This window comes from Protomyctophum bolini (assembly GCF_963924005.1).
Source record: "Protomyctophum bolini genome assembly, chromosome: 13".
NCBI classification, from domain to species: domain Eukaryota; kingdom Metazoa; phylum Chordata; class Actinopteri; order Myctophiformes; family Myctophidae; genus Protomyctophum; species Protomyctophum bolini.
The window spans coordinates 40,467,657-40,488,259 of NC_137874.1; the positions used below are offsets into that span (position 1 = coordinate 40,467,657).

The 20,603-nt window shown below is 43.9% G+C and overlaps 1 protein-coding gene across 1 annotated transcript; it reads right to left on the reverse strand.

The window, feature by feature from the left end:
* Window positions 1-6,873: 6,873 nt before the first annotated feature.
* On the reverse strand, window positions 6,874-18,396 carry casr (calcium-sensing receptor; the record flags this gene model as incomplete). The annotated part of the gene is made up of 11 exons (XM_080781206.1): window positions 6,874-7,167; window positions 7,982-8,329; window positions 8,779-9,082; window positions 9,788-10,046; window positions 10,840-10,963; window positions 12,952-13,182; window positions 14,077-14,313; window positions 15,310-15,615; window positions 16,329-16,631; window positions 17,324-17,630; window positions 18,212-18,396. The coding sequence occupies 11 exons, from the start codon at window positions 18,394-18,396 to the stop codon at window positions 6,874-6,876; spliced, it is 2,898 nt and encodes a 965-aa protein (XP_080637332.1).
* Window positions 18,397-20,603: the final 2,207 nt, after the last annotated feature.

A 20,603-nucleotide genomic window follows, 5' to 3' on the forward strand; every position in this document is an offset into this window, starting at 1 on the left:
TGCGCGCAACACAACACCGTTACACTCTGCACGTCTGTCAGCTGGTGGTGGAAGTACTTGGCGTACTTCCGGGGCGGGTTCGATTTTTCACAATAAAAGAATCGACACTACCCTGAACAATGTGGACCCTGTTGTAAACAAGTGTAATGCTTAATTGGGTCGTCCACTCACAGTTAACAGTCTTTGTATTGAGTTTGTGCTTGAAATGTACTGTAATTCTACAAACTGTTAATACATATTTCAATCAATTAAAAAAACCCTTATACTTTACACCGCAATACACCTCGAAACCGTTAGGGGCGCGTAGTTGAAAGCACATAAAGAAAATGGCCACCGATCGGATTAAAATGATTCTTATTGAACAATAAGGACGATACGGGTACTTCTACCCACCCCGAGGATAATCCTAACATCTTTAGCCCTGGGGTGAGAACTTTATATTTGAAATCTGAGCGTGTGTGTAGACGTTTGACGTTGTTAATGGAACAAGTGTGGTAAAACGGGGTGAAGTTCCGTCATGACTGTCACATTTCAGACCTTATTTACCTCGACATGATTGTTGTACCGTGCGGCGTGGCGAAAATAGGTTACGATAAATACGATTACAAGCATTTTTCCGATATACATGTCATAATTTGTGTTAATTTTTAAATAAATCACCAGGGGATTGTAGTAGCAGTCGGTTGTCTTAGTCTATTGTAATTGTTTTTGTCAGTTCGTTCGTGACAAGACACCAGTTAGCGTAGAAAGAAATGACCCTCTTTCTTTATTATTAAAAGTGGGGAGAAATAGTTGTTCGATCAATGCAATTCTTTACAGATCAGAAATCTTAACTCACATTTTTTTGCTTTATTGTTCTGCGGACCATGGCTAGCCTGTGGACTTTGTTAACTTGTGATGATACAGCGCGGCTGTAGCTACAGTGTGTGGACAGAATCAGATTATATTTCAAGTTTGCTGCTTGCATCCCCATTTCCCACCCATAGAGTTATGTCCCCACCTAGCGTCCTAATGTGGGAAAGGCAAGCAATGAAGCACGTTCATGATTGTATAGCCTTTATGCAGTTGAGAGACAGAGAATGCACTGTGCAGTGTTGGAAACGTTTACTTGGGTAAAAGTATCGATACTGCAACGTAGAAATACTGTCACAAGTGAAGTCCTAATCAAAATGTACTTGAGTAAAAGTACAAACGTGTTGGTATCAAAATGCAAAATGTAGTTAAAGTAGGCCTACAAAAGTAGAAAGTACTCATAGAATGTCCCTTTTCACAAGTTTTCAAATGTATAAAAAATATTTAGAAAATTGCAGATCTACAAGCTCACAATGCGTTGCAGAGCCAGAGTTTAAGTAGGGTAACGTAGGCTATGCTTTGTAATAATAATTAAAATGTACAAAGTATATGGGCCTATAACTGAAGTTTTCAAATAACAAACTGTATTGGAGTAAAAGTGGGCCTACAATATATATATTTTTAATACTGTTTTTATTAGGCATTTTTTGTATGAATCAGAATATTATCGACAATGATAATGAGTAGTTCAGTTAAATAAAATGAAAAAAATAACAGGTAATGTAAAAGTGGGCCTACAATATTTGCCTCTGTGTAGTATAGGAGTATAAATAAAAGTATTGGAAATTGGAAATACTCCAGTAAAGAAAAAAAAACTCAATAATGTACTTATAAATACAATACTCAGTAGGCCTACCACACTTGTCCATCTATGGAAATGTAAAGAAAGTATAAGATTAGGAAAACGGAAGAGGAAAGTATACAATTTGTATGTCATTATTCATTATTCAAGTAATGAGACAATTAATCACCAAAAAATTAATTTATAAGAGCCAAAGATAGTTGTCTTACCATTTGGAGACTTGGATCAAACAAGACAATATTGTCTAGTTTGTTGATTTTTTTGTTTTGTATGTCAACCTATAAAGAGAAGAGAGCAGCTGTTCTGTTCTGTGAGCTATTTGCTTCCTTCTTCTGTTGTGAACATAAAAAGTTATTTAACTCTGGTGTAACGTAACCTGATCCTTAGACAACCAACCCTTCAATCAGTCAAATACAATCTGTAACTGTTGGTGTAATGGTGCTATACAAGTATACAGCCAACCCTTCAATCAGTCAAATACAATGTGGATCTCCCCAGGTTGGTGGAGGGTGTGTAGAGCCCAGGATCACATTAGATGATTGACACAGGGGTGAAAAATGGGTTACAAAATCGTGGGATAAAAAATATATAAAAAAAAATACAATGTGTAACTGTTGGTGTAATGGTGTATGGAAGCCAGGGGGGAAGGACACAAACCACTGATTTAAGACAAATACCGGTATATACATGTAATGCAACTATAGGTCCAAAAGAACATTCTTTATATTTTCTAACAGTATTGTTTTCCTTAATGACTGACACTATACTGCATGTGGTTAATAACAACTAACATGCAGTTATATTGGTGGATGGATGCGGTATTTAATTTAAGTAATGATTTTAACTATAGGGATCCGATCCAGATATACCACCATTTCTGTGTTAGCCGATACCGAATACAGATACCAAAGAATAATATTTATTAGTGATGCACTGAATATTCGGCCGCAGAAAATATTCGGCAGAAAATGGCTAAAAATGCATTTTCGGCCTATTCGGTTTCGGGCCCAAATAGGCAGAAAATATATCACCGAATAGTGTATGCAATTAATGCATTCAAAAGAGCTGAATAAATGTTTTATGGATCCATAATAGTGATTATTATTTAAGTTAAGTTTTGCCATAACCATAACATAACATTTGTAGAATCAAACTCAGGTTAATGGGTTAAGTGGGGATACTAAAACAGCGATATTCAGTTACACTTCATACCAATGATACTGTGCGGGTGTAGGTATGTTAAGTGATAACCACTTTCAACATGGCATTATAGGCAAAAGCTTTCTAAGTCTTTCAAATTTTCCAAACATCTACAAGCTTGTAGGTCAACATATTTTTGCTATTTGTTGTACAACAAAGTAGTGCTTAAGTGGCATTCTGGACTAGACCTGTCTGGCTGGAAACATTGTGGTTGCAAGGACTGACCTTCTGACCTTTCAGCTACAGGACTGTGTCACAGTCATTTCCAGGTGATTGAGAGATAATTTATTCTGTACTTACTCTGTATAAACATACTATTTTAACTAGTGATGCCCCGAATATTCAGCCACAGAAAATGGCTAAAAATGAATTTTCATTTCCATGTGTGTGTGTGTGTGTGTGTGTGTGTGTGTGTGTGTGTGTGTGTGTGTGTGTGTGTGTGTGTGTGTGTGTGTGTGTGTGTGTGTGTGTGTGTGTGTGTGTGTGTGTGTGTGTGTGTGTGTGTGTGTGTGTGTGTGTGTGTGTGTGTGTGTGTGTGTGTGTGTGTGTGTGTGTGTGGAGTGGGTCTCACATCTCCATGTCAGACCAGACTGCACTGTTTGCAGTTGTCAGACACTTGTTATGTGTGCGAGTGAATCCAGTTCTTTGAAACGTCTTTGCCAACAAGCTATAGTATAGAGAACCACTTTGGTCAATGTCTTGGTGGATTTTGTCAATTGAGATATTTGTATTTTTCATTTTTACTATATCCATCATCCATGATCCTTTTGCAATCTATTTCTTATTGGTTATTCCTAATGTATGAATGAATGAACCATTGTAAAGCTCTTTGAGCACGTGGAAAAGCGCTATAAAAATGCAATTTATTATTATTATCATCACAGGATTGTATGGTAACAGGCAAAAGTATGATGCCATTTTGACATAATGCCTGAGTTCGCTATTATATCGTTGCAAAAACTTCTATCTCCAAATTTTAATATATCAATTAATATTGTTTAGTAAATGAACACCCTACCTGAAAAAAGTTTTAACACTCATCTTTTACTTTCTCTAATAACAACCTAAAACATGAACCTTGGTTGAAAAAAACTAAAGCTGTCCTTTAAGAATAGAAAAAGCTTCTTGATTTGACACGAGTACAGATAATACATTTATTATAATGACTTTTATTGTAAAAAATACATTTCATGATTTGTTTTCCTTTACAAAATTGTATAGACCAAAGCACTTAAGGTGGTTGCACACTGAATGCCTTCATTTTCGTTTTTGTTTCATGTCATGTGAAAACAGGGAATCATATTCAAATTGACATATTGGTTGTTACAGTTTGACCCACAGCCATATCTCCAAAACGGAGATATGGCTTTATAGACTTTCAGAAAACAGTGAGTTGAGAAAACAGGTTGAACAGTTCACTTCTGTGGACTCTATAACATTACACCTATAGCTACATGTTTAAGCATTTATTTCATATTTACATGTCCATTTCAGCTCTGACATTTATTTCAGACATGCTCTAGTTAGTATGTGAAGAGTCTGCCTGTGCTATTTATTCATTTTGGATTAAAAAACAGTTAGTCTTACCGCCACATGTCCCTGTAGTATCAAAAAGAGTCACATATGTAGACGAGCAAATCAGCTATTTTTGTCCTACACAAACATGAAATTCCCATTGACAATGCATGGAGACTTTACGTCATATGTAGAGAGCAAATTGTCTAATTTTCTCCTACACAAATATCCCCATTGACAATTAATGGATGATATGATGTAGTGCAAATACATGTACAATGTTAAGAGCGCTCCTCACTTCACACGGGCGTGATTTTTACTATTTTGAAAAACACAATTAAAAATGGTTCAACTAGCCGATCTACATCAGCACGCTGTGAATTATTCAAAAATGTTTTCAAACTAGAAATTTAGAAGGCAAAGAAGTTTGGAATAAGGGCTAAAATAGGGCCCCAAAATGGCCCAAATATCTTTGCCACAATAATTACAGATCTACAAGCTCACAGCACACCATATACACAGTGTGTTGTGAGCTTGTAGATCTACTATTTCTTCCTTGAATACTAGGCTGCTGTTACGACATGCCTCTAGAATCAGAATGGGGACACTGTAGGGTTTTGAAGTGGTTAAGTGTATTGGTACAACAAGGGTTAACATGTTCATGTCAACATGTCACCAACTTGGTAAAAGAAACACAACAACATGTACGTAATACGTATACTTGGCTTTGACTGGTTTGGGCAAAGGTTGTTGATTTAGGAAGATAGTCCATCCCGATTGGAGCCACTATAGAGGCGACGTGGAACACAAACCCTACAGATGGTCTGCTATAAGTGGGCAAATCTCATCAACGTCCCATGGGTTACTGGTGCTAGATCCTGCCAGAGTTTGTTCCTGGGACCAGAGTTGCTGGACCAGAGTTTCCAGGACGTTGGGCAGGCAAGATGTGTCCTCCCCCGTCCCCCCCTCGAACAATCAGAAGCACTAAATGAGTGACTATGAATTTTGGCCAGGCAGAAATGGACTTGGACGGGCCTGTCCTCGCCTTATTGTAGATGCGCCACTGGGACAGAGAAAGGTGGAAAATAAAGTATAGATTTTCTCCTGATTTGTTTCTCTGGGGGGGAAAAAAAAGCCATTTTGGTATGAAAGTCTCTATAGGGAAGATTGTGTGGCTTGTTTGTGACGATCGGGTCCAATGTTCAGTCCAGTGACCCTGGAGCTAAAGAATGGTTCAGATGAAGCTGGGTCCACGTTCACTCTCCCATTGGAATGAATAGACTCCAACCTGCTTCCGGTCTCCCAAAAAGGCATCAGATACGGAAAGCAAACCGGAGATGGCAGGTCTTGCTATTTTCGTCTCGAGTATGGCCTAATATCTTGGCCAGAAAGGCTTTGGTCTTCAGGGCTGGCTCTGAGCCACTCTGCTACGTACAGAAAATGTCCTGGCAAAAGTACGTACATATTCATCTACTTGCGAATATATGGAGCGGAGGGCCCGGGTTCGACTTCGAATTCCACCCTGCCTTGTCTCACATATCCCCCCGCCCCCCCACAGCTTGTTTTTCCATCTCTCGTGTCACCATTTCAGACACTCTTGTCTCTGAAACAAAGCATACAATAATACCAACAGTAAATCGAACATACAAAACAATATAACATCCGCAAAATGAAAATGGAAATAAGAAAATGGAAATAGGATACGGTTTAGGTCCAAATGTGCCTTTCGTCTAAAATCTCTGTCGTATATGCGTCAGTGTCTCAGGCCGCAAATAACCACTTGAGCTTGTAGATCTGCTATGTTTGGCCCCACAGAACACCTTCGTATACCACAAAGCATGAATCGAGCTTTACGTTGTTGGGACATTTTAAAAGGATCGTGACATTAAAAAACAACTTTTTGAAATTTGTCTTATTTGCTTTAGGTTTTATGAGCAAAAAAAGAAAAGAAAATTAAACTGAATGTCACAATAAAACGAAGGAATCACATCAGTGTTGTTTTTGGCAGCACATTTCTATTTTAGTTTTAGTCATAGTCTCTTGAATAGTTTTCATTTAGTTTTAGTCACATTTTAGTCACCCGGAATGTTTTAGTGTTTAGTCTAGTTTCAGTCGACTAAATATCATAAGATTTTAGTCGACTAAATCTACAGGTGATTTAGTCGACTAAAATGTATTTTGGCGGGCCTTGATGCCGTCATAAAGACGGCATCATATTTTTTACACTTGCTGAAAATAGCCGATCTACAAGCTCACAACGCGTCGCGCTGCTATTTTCAGCATGCAACCAAGTGTAAAATGACTTATACTGGATCTCTTGTCCACTATAGTCCCTTCCTAACATTTTAGTTTTTATTCGTTGACGAAATTGTCAATATATTTAGTCTCAGTTTTAGTCATCATAGCTTAGTTTTCATTTAGTTTCCATTTAGTTTTCGTCAGTGGAAAAATGTAGTCGACGAACATTTTTCGTCTTAGTTTTAGTCGACGAAAACAACACTGAATCACATGAGTGAATTCCTCCTGGACTCCTCGAAGCTCAAGGACAGCGTGACCGTTCCGCTGCCGAAGCTCACGCGTGGCTTGTGGCCGCCTCCTCCTCCTCCGCCGCCTCCTCCTCCTCGCCTGGCCGCGGCCGGCGTGCCCTCGTGGTGGCGGTGGTGGTGGTGGTCGTTGCTGTTGGCCTTCAGGCTGATGGAGGACGAGGGCGTGGAGGCGACGGACGAGCCACCGCCGCCCGTGCTGCCCGAGCGCCTCCGGGAGGCGGAGCCGTGCTTCAGCGTGGCCTTGGCGGCAACCTGGGATTTAAGAGAGAGAGAGAGAGAGAGAGAGAGAGAGAGAGAGAGAGAGAGAACAGTGGGTGTCAGTGGTGGTGGGAGGGGGGGGGGGGGAAGTGTGTTCTTTTCCTTAAGAATCATCAAATAAGTAGTGTATTTTTTTAGCCCAGCCGGGCAATAGTTTATTATAAAGTGTGTGCTCAGAATAGACGTAAACAACCGCTCAGCTCAGTCTAGTGCAACCAACTACAGGTGTCACCTATTATAACAGTGTGTGTGTGTGTGTGTGTGTGTGTGTGTGTGTGTGTGGGGGGGGGGGGGGGGGAGTACTTAAACTTTAAGTAAAAGTATCAATACTGTAATGTAGCCTTCCATTATGTTATTACGTATTCAAAATGTAGTACAAAAGTATTGGTACAAAAAATGTACTAAAAGTTCAAGTATACTCATATTGCAGAATGTGCCATTTCCCCTAGTTCAAAATGTGTACAAAACCTTTTGTGGTGTGACGCATTGTGACCTTGTAGATCGGCTATTTTCAAAAGATTATTATTATTTCTTTTTATGGCCGAAATGAAGTGGTTAATATACTACTGTACATGTTTTCTAATCGAAATAACGAACTCGTTTGTGGATTATTATTCGTCCGTCCATCCATGCTTTCATTTCATTTCATATTACTTATTTCATTTCAGTTTATGGTTTTACATGATTAACATACATTTAACTTCTACTTCTTTAAATATAGGCATATTTCCAGAGAAAAGACGGAGAAGACGGATAACGGGCTCACCTTGAAGGTGTGAAGGAGCATGAAGACGGACAACGGGCTCACCTTGAAGGCGTGCGCGGCCGTGCAGCAGCGCACCTCCTCGATGGTGTTCCGCGAGGGCTTGACGAGGATGATGTACACCTTGTTGGAGAAGATGCACGCCAGCAGGCCGAAGGAGGACGCCAGGATGGCGATGACCTCCACGGCCGACACGAACTTGCCGTACGTGCTGAAGTAGGCGGGCACGAAGGAGACCCAGACGATGAAGAAGATGAGCATGCTGAAGGTGATGAACTTGGCCTCGGTGAAGTTCTCGGGCAGCTTGCGCGACTTGAACGCCACGAGGAAGCATATGGCCGCCAGCAGGCAGGTGTAGCCGATGAGGAAGCCCAGCGCCATCATGGAGCCCTCCTTTATAGGGACGGGGGATTAAAACCATGAATTCATTACGTGATAAATGATAACCATTTAGTTGATAAGCTGCGTTTTATTATATTATTATTATTATTATTATTTAGAGAATTAAGAGAATCTTAATTTCCCTCAATGTCGAACATAAACATCTACATTTTGCTGATATACAGAAAGAATAGAAAAGGATGGGCGAGAACCCCTTTTGGTATTAGCATTACGTTATGCTTTAGCTATTGAAAAATAGCAGATCTACAAGCTCATAGCGTGCCACCGAGTGGCGCGCTACGAGCTTGTAGGTCTGCTATTTTTGAAAAATCGAAGAGCGACTGACATAGAAGACATTTTTTAGAATCGGATCTCAGGTCAGAATGGAAAACTGTCAGGATGTAGAAGACATTTTTAGAATCTGATCTCAGGTCAGAATGGGTTAACGATGATGAGCATACCTTGCAGGTGATGAAGATTATCTCGTCGATGTCGTGGTTGCGGTAGGAGGCGGGCGGCGCGTTGTACAGCCACACCACGCAGATCATCACCTGGACGAAGGTGCAGAGGAACACGAGCAGGAACTGCAGGTTGAGGCCCCACCACTTGCGGTGCAGGCTGGTGGGGATCTTGGCCTCGAACACCAGCAGCACGCGGTTGGTCTTCACCAGGATGCAGGAGATGCACAGCACGAAGCTCACGCCGAAGGCCGGCTGCCGCAGGCGGCACGACCAGTCGCACGGCTCTCCGATGAACACCAGCGAGCTGCGGATGCCGGGAGAGAAGAAGCAGACAAGGTTATTATGGTCATCTAAAACTTTACGAAGAAAAAGTACATTTTCGTTAACCCATTTAGGCCTGACGTCGAAATTTAAAGAAAAAATCTTCTAAATCCTGACATACCTATGTTTCTGTATCAGTGGTGCTCAATATTTCATGTCAAGGACCCCAGAAATGATATGTATTTGGCCACCGACCCCCATCTGAAAATATGTTGTTCCAGGGACCCCTCGGAAACAAAGATTTGCGTTGAAAACGTTCACTCTGAAAGAATATATTCAAATATATACGTACAAGCTCGTAGCGCGGCACTCGGTGCCACGCTATGAGCTTGTAGATCTGCTCTTTTTCAATAGCTAAAGTATAATGCTTAAAACACCAAAAGGGTTTCCGGCCCCAAAATGGGTTTAACTGAACTAAATAATAACTAGAAATCGAAAAGAGAAAAACGATAACTAACTGAAACTGTATTGTGTGTTTACAAAACTAACTAGAATTACCTGAAATGATAGACAAAAATGCCCTTTAGTTTCCGTTTATTCATAAGCTTAATCTGCAACTGGATTTTTGATTTTTGAGAACATGCAAACTCCACACAGAAAGGCCCTATCGCCAACCCCCGCCTTGGGTATAGAACAACCAGTTCTAAACTAAAATGAAAAACAAAACAAAATAAACTAAAATTGTGACCTGGAGAAGCAGCACATGAGGGAGAAGAGCAGCAGGTAGGAGAGCTCGCGGTTGGACGCCTTGACGATGGGCGTGTTGCGGAAGCGCACGAAGACGCCCAGCACGAAGGCGCTGAGCGCCACGCCCAGCACGGCGAAGATGGCCAGGGCGATGCCGAACGGCTCGGTCCACGACAGGAACTCGATCTCCTTCAGGAAGCACGACGTGTGGTTCCCGTGAGACCACGAGTTGTTCGGACACTTGGTGCAGACGCTGGCGTCTGTAGTGTGTGTGAAGGAGACAAACTCTAGCATTAATATGTCGGCATCAGCAAGGTGTGCATAGTAGAGTAGAGAGCTCTATAAAGTATCTACAATAAGGCCAGGAATATACACAATGATTAGTCTTTAGGGTGGTTGTGTTTTCCTTTTGATATCCTTCTCCTATCACAGCAACTCACAAATCTTGCTGCTGTGTTTTGCACATTGTTGTACTTCGCCCAGCAGATATGGGAGTTTTTTGTCATTGGCCATGTTTTCAAAATCTCCTTGTGTGTGGTTGTAATCTGTGGGAAGTATGTGTCTCTGATGTCTTGGTACAATGGACAGATGGTTAGGAAGTGTATAGCTCAGTTTCCACTTCATTTTGTGTACACTGAGAAAACGGTACTGATAATTCCTGGAAACGCTACTGATAAAGAGACCATTTTACAAACGAATTATATTTACCGGTAGTTTTTATTGAGCAAGTGATATGATTGCTCCACCAATGCACACAAGTTAATAAGAATGACAACGCACTGCTTTGCTAGGTTTTAGTAAGTATGTTTTTTGGTTAAAATGAAATATTGCTGCTCACCACTGGTAACCACGTTATAAATGCAACAATACACTGGGATATACATGTTATACCTTGATGCGTCTGTTTGAACGAGAATGGCATTTAAGGTACCCGTGAAATCATTACCATATCGCAATCTCATGTAATATTGCTGTAAGATAATGAGTTGACCGTACGGTATACCATCATGTAATATTGCTGTAAGATAATGAGTTGACCGTGTACGGTTATACCTTTATGTTCGCTGTATTCTCCATCTGAGCACTCGGTGCATTCAAAACAACACGTGGGCATGCTGTCGATGATGCCTTTCCTGGTGCCAGGCTCGCAGTCCTCACTGCAGTTAGAGAATGGTAGCTGTGATGGTGGTACAATTAACACACAGCATCAGTTAGAGAGAATGGTAGCTGTGATGGTGATACAACAACACAGCATCAGTTAGAGAGAATGGCAGCTGTGATGGTGGTACAACACACAGCATCAGTTAGAGAGAATGGTAGCTGTGATGGTGATACAACACACAGCATCAGTTAGAGAGAATGGTAGCTGTGATGGTGATACAACACACAGCATCAGTTAGAGAGAATGGTAGCTGTGATGGTGATACAACACACAGCATCAGTTAGAGGGAATGGTAGCTGTGATGGTGATACAACACACAGCATCAGTTAGAGAGAATGGTAGCTGTGATGGTGATACAACACACAGCATCAGTTAGAGAGAATGGTAGCTGTGATGGTGGTAAAACAACACAGCATCAGTTAGAGAGAATGGTAGCTGTGATGGTGATACAACACACAGCATCAGTTAGAGAGAATGGTAGCTGTGATGGTGATACAACACACAGCATCAGTTAGAGAGAATGGTAGCTGTGATGGTGATACAACACACAGCATCAGTTAGAGAGAATGGTAGCTGTGATGGTGGTACAACAACACAGCATCAGTTAGAGAGAATGGTAGCTGTGAGGTGATACAACACACAGATACGGTCTTTTATCTTTGACATTTCCCTATTAGTGTTGCAGACAGTGCTCGAGTCATTAGGGACTTTAAGCAGTGCTGTATCCATTATCAACACTGACTCACACACACCTCAGTGCTGTATCCAGTCATACCTCAGTGCTGTATCCATTATCAACACTGACTCACACACACCTCAGTGCTGTATCCAGTCATACCTCAGTGCTGTATCCATTATCAACACTGACTCACACACACCTCAGTGCTGTATCCATTCACACCTCAGTGCTGTATCCATTCATACCTCAGTGCTGTATCCATTCACACCTCAGTGCTGTATCCATTCATACCTCAGTGCTGTATCCATTCATACCTCAGTGCTGTATCCATTCACACCTCAGTGCTGTATCCATTCATACCTCAGTGCTGTATCCATTATCAACACTGACTCACACACACCTCAGTGCTGTATCCATTCATACCTCAGTGCTGTATCCATTCACACCTCAGTGCTGTATCCATTCATACCTCAGTGCTGTATCCATTCACACCTCAGTGCTGTATCCATTATCAACACTGACTCACACACACCTCAGTGCTGTATCCATTCATACCTCAGTGCTGTATCCATTCACACCTCAGTGCTGTATCCATTCATACCTCAGTGCTGTATCCATTCATACCTCAGTGCTGTATCCATTATCAACACTGACTCAAACATAACTCAGTGCTGTATCCATTCATACCTCAGTGCTGTATCCATTCATACCTCAGTGCTGTATCCATTATCAACACTGACTCAAACATAACTCAGTGCTGTATCCATTCATACCTCAGTGCTGTATCCATTCATACCTCAGTGCTGTATCCATTCACACCTCAGTGCTGTATCCATTCATACCTCAGTGCTGTATCCATTCATACCTCAGTGCTGTATCCATTCATACCTCAGTGCTGTATCCATTATCAACACTGACTCAAACATAACTCAGTGCTGTATCCATTCATACCTCAGTGCTGTATCCATTCATACCTCAGTGCTGTATCCATTATCAACACTGACTCACACACACCTCAGTGCTGTATCCATTCATACCTCAGTGCTGTATCCATTATCAACACTGACTCACACACACCTCAGTGCTGTATCCATTCACACCTCAGTGCTGTATCCATTCATACCTCAGTGCTGTATCCATTCATACCTCAGTGCTGTATCCATTCATACCTCAGTGCTGTATCCATTATCAACACTGACTCACACACACCTCAGTGCTGTATCCATTCACACCTCAGTGCTGTATCCATTCATACCTCAGTGCTGTATCCATTCATACCTCAGTGCTGTATCCATTCATACCTCAGTGCTGTATCCGTTCATACCTCAGTGCTGTATCCGTTCCACAGGATCTGGTTCTTGTGGATGAAGAGCTTGGCGTCCTTCCTGGCCTGCACGCTGTAGTATCCCACCTCCTGGAACACCACCGAGGCGTCCTCCGTGGAGCGCTGCCAGTTGATGAGCGTGTAGTTGCCCGTCAGCTCGGCGTTCTCGTGGAAGCGAACCCTCTCTCCCATGCTGTTGGTGTAGTTCAGGTGTCTGAGCTGCTTCAGGACCTGAGCGAGACGGGGGAGAAAAAAGATTCAGATTATTATTATTCTCCTATTAACACTAGAAGGTCTGAGAGGTCATTTTGACCGTTTTTGTATTATTTTTAAGTTGATTATCTTTGAGCCCATGAAGCTTTCAGAAGGTTCCCCTTCCATGAGCATCATCATCCATCACCATTCTATCATCTCAGAAAATCTTGACATCTGAAAAAAAATGTAAATGTGAGTTTAAGCACATGCAAATTTAGCTGATTTTATTTCAGATTTTCCTTCTAGTGTTAAAGGGATAGTTCAGATTTTTTTTAAACTTAAGTTGTATGAAATACTTGCCATTAATATAGTGGTTGCAACTGTATTAATTGATTGCCCGAGTCCCGTGGTGGGAGTTCTGCTCTGGTTTTGGTGAAATATCAAGTATAGTTCCGGTCATTTTGTGGGGGGTACTGCCGTACTGGGGGCCACGCAGTAAAGGTAAATGAATCCACAAAACTAACGTTATTTGTAATGTTGACCTATTTCTAAAATATTAGTGCAACTTTGGTAATTTCTTTACCCCTCTATCACACAGAGCTATGTTTTTTGTGTCCATATCACTACGCCCAAAAACGGGGTCAATCTTCTCTCCTTTTGACCCGCTGACATTGCTAGATGATTTTTCAGACCGGTTTTAAAGGAAGCCAGTGATTTGTTTGTTTTGAGGGAAGGGGGCAGGTGTGGTGTTTTGAGGGAAGGGGGCAGGTGTGGTGTTTTGAGGGAAGGGGGCAGGTGTGGTGTTTTGAGGGAAGGGGGCAGGTGTGGTGTTTTGAGGGAAGGGGGCAGGTGTGGTGTTTTGAGGGAAGGGGGCAGGTGTGCCTGCATGGAATTATAAATTGGGTTTTCTTCTTTTTCTTTCAATCATACCTGCCACGCTTCCATCTTCTTGAAATCGGCACAGGAGTTGTTGGCGAAGAGGCCGCGCCCGGGCGTGCACGTGAGGACGTCGTGGAGCGCCTGGGCGATGGAGTGCACGGCCACGTAGACGTTGTAGGAGACGCGCAGGCTCCCCACGTCCAGGTAGGGCGTCTCCACGCTGGTCACGTCCTCGTCTCCCGTGCACAGCGGCCGCGAGCTGTCCGCGCTGCTGCCGTTCTCGCTCTCCTGCAGTCACAGGATAGGGTCGGTTTGTTTTGGGACGGCACTGTTTGAATTAGTTAGTTCTTTTTTAATACAATTTGACTTATAGTTTTAGTCGCATTTTATAGTCATCTAAAATGTTTTAGGGTTTAGTCTAGTTTTAGTCGAGTAAATCGACAGTTGATTTAGTAAAATGTATTGTGGCGTCGGTGCCTTACTGCCTTGATGGTGTCGTAATGGCTGATTTTAAGACTTTGCTGCATGCTGAAAATAGACGATCTACAAGCTCACAACGCATAGCAGCGCGACGTGTTGTTAGCTTGTGGCACACAACTCACAACTCAAGCATTACATGACATGAAGTCTTGTAATTATATACTGGATCTCTTCTCCACTTAATCCCTCCTCATAACATTTTCAATCAATCAACGCTATATACCTTCCTTCATCCCCAGGCTGTCCTCCAGGTAGCAGTTGAAGGTCTCCCAGAACTCCTACCTGCATCCTCAGACTGTCCTCCAGGTAGCAGTTGAAGGTCTCCCAGAACTCCTACCTGCATCCTCAGACTGTCCTCCAGGTAGCAGTTGAAGTTCTCCCAGAACTCCTACCTTCATCCTCAGGCTGTCTGAAGGTCTCCTCCCAGAACTTCTACCTGCATCATCAGGCTGTCCTCCAGGTAGCAGTTGAAGGTCTCCTCACAGAAGTCCTACCTACATCCTCAAGCTGTCCTCCAGATATAGCAGTTAAAGGTCTCCTCCCAGAACTCCTACCTTCATCATCAGGCTGTCCTCCAGATATAGCAGTTGAAGGTCTCCCAGAACTCCTACCTTCATCCTCAGAGGCTCAGGCTGTCCTCCAGATATAGCAGTTGAAGGTCTCCCAGAACTCCTACCTTCATCCTCAGAGGCTCAGACTGTCCTCCAGATATAACAGTTGAAGGTCTCCTCCCAGAACTCCTACCTGCATCATCAGGCTGTCCTCCAGATATAGCAGTTGAAGGTCTCCTCCCAGAACTCCTACCTGCATCCTCAGACTGTCCTCCAGGTAGCAGTTGAAGGTCTCCTCCCAGAACTCCCTGACGAACTCGTTGTGGTGGTTCTTCCGGGGCTGGACCTGCTGCAGGAACTCCTTGAAGCCCGGGATGTGTCCGGCCCGCAGGGCGAAGCCGATGGTCCCGGCCACTACGTCCAGGTACTCGGGCCGGGCGATGAGCGACGACGTGGACCACGCCTCGCTGGCCAGCCAGATGCGGTCGGTGATGTTCCGCCGCGCCATCTCCTTGATCAGGGGCTCGATGTCGGGGCCGCTGGCGAACGCCACGATCACCTTGTTGGATCACCGGTGTTATAGGGATGTCGATAGTTAATCGTTATAGTCGATTGTTAACCCATTTAGACCATTCTACAAATGCCTTCTAAATTGTAATAGTTTTCTGAAAAACCTCATGTTTCTATGTCAGTCGTTCTCAAACATTTTCATGTCGAGGACCCCCAAATATATATGTAATTGGCCGCCGACCCCCATCTGAAAATATGTAATTTCAGGGACCCACTCGGTGCCGTGCTATGAGCTTGTAGATCTGCTATTTTTCAGCAGCTAAAGCATAACATGATGCTTAAAACACCAAAAGGGTTTCCCGCCCAGAATGGGTAAAAAACTAAAACGCCGCTTATCAACGAACCGGTTAATCGATCGATAAGGTTATTATATCAAAACGTATCAATGAATGAACGGATGGATTAATTCCCAGCCCCCCTATCTTATCTTAGTTCTGGATGCGGTCCACCAGCGCCCCCTATCTGTCTATCTCTACCTTGGCGGTGGAGTTCTCGATGCGGTCCACCAGCGCCCCCTATCTATCTATCTATCTCTACCTTGGCGGTGGAGTTCTGGATGCGGTCCACCAGCGCCCCCTATCTGTCTATCTTATACCTTGGCGGTGGAGTTCTCGATGCGGTCCACCAGCGCCCCCTATCTTCTACCTTGGCGGTGGAGTTCTGGATGCGGTCCACCAGCGCCCCCTATCTGTCTGTCTCTACCTTGGCGGTGGAGTTCTGGATGCGGTCCACCAGCGCCTGGATCTGGTGGTCCTCGGAGTACTGCGAGATGAGCTCATTGAGGTCGATGCAGATGTCGCGCTCCTCCATCTCCTTCTCGAACTTCTCGATGCCCGGGCGGCCGTAGTCGTCGTCGGAGGCCACGGCGATCACCCAGTTCCAGCGGAAGTGCTGGATGACGTGCGCCATGGCGGTGGCCTGGTACTCGTCCGTGGGGATGGTCCTCATGAAGGACTTGTACTGCTTCTTGTTGCTCAGCAGGCGGCTGGACGAGGCGTAGCTGATCTGGAATCAGACCTCGTCAAAGTCAAAGTCGTACGAAAAAGGAAAGGAGAGGTACTATGTTTACCCTGCAGGGTAACTGGACTAAGCATCAGATACTTGTTTACAGCCAGGCCCTGCTCATTTCATAGAACATTTCATGGTAGTGGTTCAATGCCTTGTCCAAGGGCACTTCTAATTCATGTCAATGGGATGTAAATCAGACTAATCAGACTAACCTGTTGGGTTCTAATCAGACTAATCAGACTCACCTGTGGGATGTAGAACAGACTAATCAGACTCACCTGTGGGATGTAGAACAGACTAATCAGACTCACCTGTGGGATGTAAATGAGACTAATCAGACTCACCTGTGGGATGTAAATGAGACTAATCAGACTCACCTGTGGGATGTAAATCAGACTCACCTGTTGGGTTCTAATCAGACTAATCAGACTCACCTGTGGTATGTAGAACAGACTAATCAGACTCACCTGTGGTATGTAGAACAGACTAATCAGACTCACCTGTGGGATGTAGAACAGACTAATCAGACTCACCTGTGGGATGTAAATCAGACTCACCTGTGGGGTGTTAATCAGACTAATCAGACTCACCTGTTGGGTTCTAATCAGACTAATCAGACTCACCTGTGGGATGTAAATCAGACTAATCAGACTCACCTGTGGGATGTAGAACAGACTAATCAGACTCACCTGTGGGATGTAGAACAGGCCCAGCAGGTTGGCGACGGCGGTGGAGACGGCCGACCCCGAGGCGCCCACCACGGCGATGGTGGACGGGATGTGGGCGGTGCAGTTGCAGAACTCGTCCAGGTTGAGCGAGTCGATCTTGTTCTGCGCCACGAAGCTCAGCGTGGCCTCCAGCGCCTTGGACACGGTGTTGCACGTGTCGAAGATGCGGTAGCCCAGCGTGACGTTGGGCAGCAGCACGCTGCTGTTGTTTATCTCGTCGATGGCGAAGACCATGGCCTGCAGCCACCGGAAGCCCCGGAAGTTGTACCTGTCGGAGAGAGAGAGAGAGAGAGAGAGAGAGAGGGAGGACATGGAGTCAGCTGGACCTGTCTGTCACCTGTGTACGGTAGGCTACAGTGTTTGTTTTTGGCAGCACATTTTTTATTTTAATTTTAGTCATATACTGTAGTCTCTTGAATAGTTTTCATTTAGTTTCAGTCACATTTTAGTCGCCTGGAATAATTTAGGGTCGGCGGCCAATTACATATTTTTTCACAAAACTGTCAGGATTTAGAAGGCATTTGTATAGAATCGTCCTCGGGTCTAAATGGGTTGTTATTCTACAACAGGTCGTTTCGAGAAAGGAATCTGATTGGTTGAAACGGTTTCTAGCCGTGGATCAAACCAGCACTGATCACCACCTAATCAAAACAAAGAATTCAGCCGCTTTGTTTTCCCAGAGCGCTAGCAAACTCGGTGGCTAGGCTAGCTAGTTTCTTGGAACACGTGATTATCGCCACTTCAGTGATGCTTTCGGAACTCGACTTCGTCTCGTTCCTTACCGCATCACTGTCGTGGCAATAATCACGTTAAACAACACCCTCGAGTGTAATATTGCTTAATTATTACCTCACACACTGGGTGGAGCGGGGCCGCGCGGCCAGGTCCTGGTCCTTGGCGGTCACTCCAAAGTGAATGGGGAACAGCCCCCCCAGGAGGATGTCTCCGGTCATCTGGGCCCTCTGGTGCGGCCCGTAGGTGGAGATGACGCACGTACAGCCCAGCAGGAGCACATGCTGCAGGGTGAACTTCATCCTCTCTCTCTCTCTCTCACGGCCTGCAGGCTACAGCGGGCATGTGTGCGTTTGACGTATAAGCGCACTGTATGCGCGCACAAAGTATGCGTGCGAAATGCCCCGGCTAGCGGCTACACCAGATCTGTGGCGCGGCGCGGCAGATTTGTGTGGGAACCTTCCGGGAGGATATATTATATATAGATACGCGCGGATGGGGGCATACGCACGTAAAAAAATTAGAACCGATCCTATTTTTTAAAGCACGCGTAGGATGGCCTGTGGTATCCGTGCGTCTGGTGTAGCTGGTATCATTGACATATATTGGGTCCTATCCAAACGCACTGCAGTAAACGCATACGCACGCGCGCAAAATTGCCTGGTGTAGCTTGGCCGTCACACCGCTCAGGGGCCGGGCTGCTGCTGCTGCTGCTGCCTCCTCTTCTTCTGCTGCTGCGTAAACTTAAAGATGTCTGCTGCAGCCTCCTGGGGTCCTCCCATCAATCTGGTTGAGCCGGTCGACGTCGTGTGGCTAGCTGGTTTAGTTGTGTTCGCTGTGACGGGAACGACTAGAGGAGCAGAAAACACATGCATGCAGTGTTTGATGTTGACCGAAAGGAAATGTTTGACTTATACGTCTTTTTTTTTTTTTTTAAACATATGTTTATTCATTTTCTTTATATTACAGAAGTATTTTCAACAATTGACATATATTTTCCCCCCCCACATCCCTCTGGCAGCACAAATACAAACAAAATCTTAAAACGAAATGAATTGACAATAATAAATACAAAACAAAAATAAATAAATAATGACAAAACAAAAAATAAAACGAAAATAAAACACATTACATACAGTTAAACAGATTCACAATGTCCATCACAGTTACTTATACGTCTTTTGAATAATAACAAACCATTTAGTTTTAGTCCTATTGCAGTCTTCTGAAATTCTTTAGTCTTCGTCTCTAGTCTAAATATCAAAATCTAGTAGTCTTTTAGTCTAAGGGCCGATTCATACTGCTATTTTAGAGACGAATAAAAGTGGGTTCGGCGCTGTAAGAGCCTACAATGTGACGTAATTAGGAGGTTCGGGTACCGTCCTAAAGTCGCCTCTTCGGTTCACTTTCACTTGTATACACTGCATGGCAGAATACATACAAACTGTAGATTCTAGTGTCAGTCTGTGTGTCTGTTCTGTACAGAGTTTAAAAGCACTCATTCTCCGTAAAGCAAGGTCCTGCCGTCTCAAAACAGCTGGTATACGCAGGGCAGTTGTGAGTGATATCTATAACGAGCACTTCCAAACTGCTACAGAATCACCTGCAAGGACAGAAAGTAACTCAGTCATAACATGTGGATTTTCATGAAACAAACACTTTTGAGGATAGTAAGAGAATAATTCAAGCTTTCCCGTACAGCTGCAATGTTGGTGCGTTTGACGTTGTGTATACGGCTAATACAATCAGATCGGACTTTTCCGTCTGGATGAATGGGCTGCCAGTGGGAAGTTGAACCTTGCCAGTAACTTATATGGTATAAGATGGCCGTGGTCTGCATAATTATGGTCGATTAAGCTCAAAGTTGGCACGCGTGCTGCCGACGATGAACCAGGGGGTGTGCCTCACTGAGCAGGCTCAGTAACAGGTGTTACCGATGATACTAACCCATTCTGACCTGGGATCAGATTCTAAAAATGTCTTCTACATCCTGACAGTTTTCCATTCTGACCGGAGATCAGATTCTGAGATCAAATGTCTTCTATGTCAGTCGCTCTTCGATTTTTCAAAAATAGCAGATCTACAGGCTCTTAGCGCGCCACTCGGTGGCGCACTATGAGCCTGTAGATCTGCTATTTTTCAATAGCTAAAGCACGACATGATGCTTTAAAACCAAAATGGGTTCCTGCACAAAATGGGCTAATGAAGGCTCCGTTCCATTCTGGTCAAACAGAGTCAGGCTGCTGCTGTTTGTGCATGTTAAGGTTCACTGGAAGCACTCTGCTACATGTTAAGGTTCACTGGAAGCACTCTGCTACATGTTAAGGTTCACTGGAAGCACTCTGCTACATGTTACGGTTCACTGGAAGCACTCTGCTACATGTTACGGTTCACTGGAAGCACTCTGCTACATGTTAAGGTTCACTGGAAGCACTCTGCTACATGTTAAGGTTCACTGGAAGCACTCTGCTACATGTTAAGGTTCACTGGAAGCACTCTGCTGCATGTT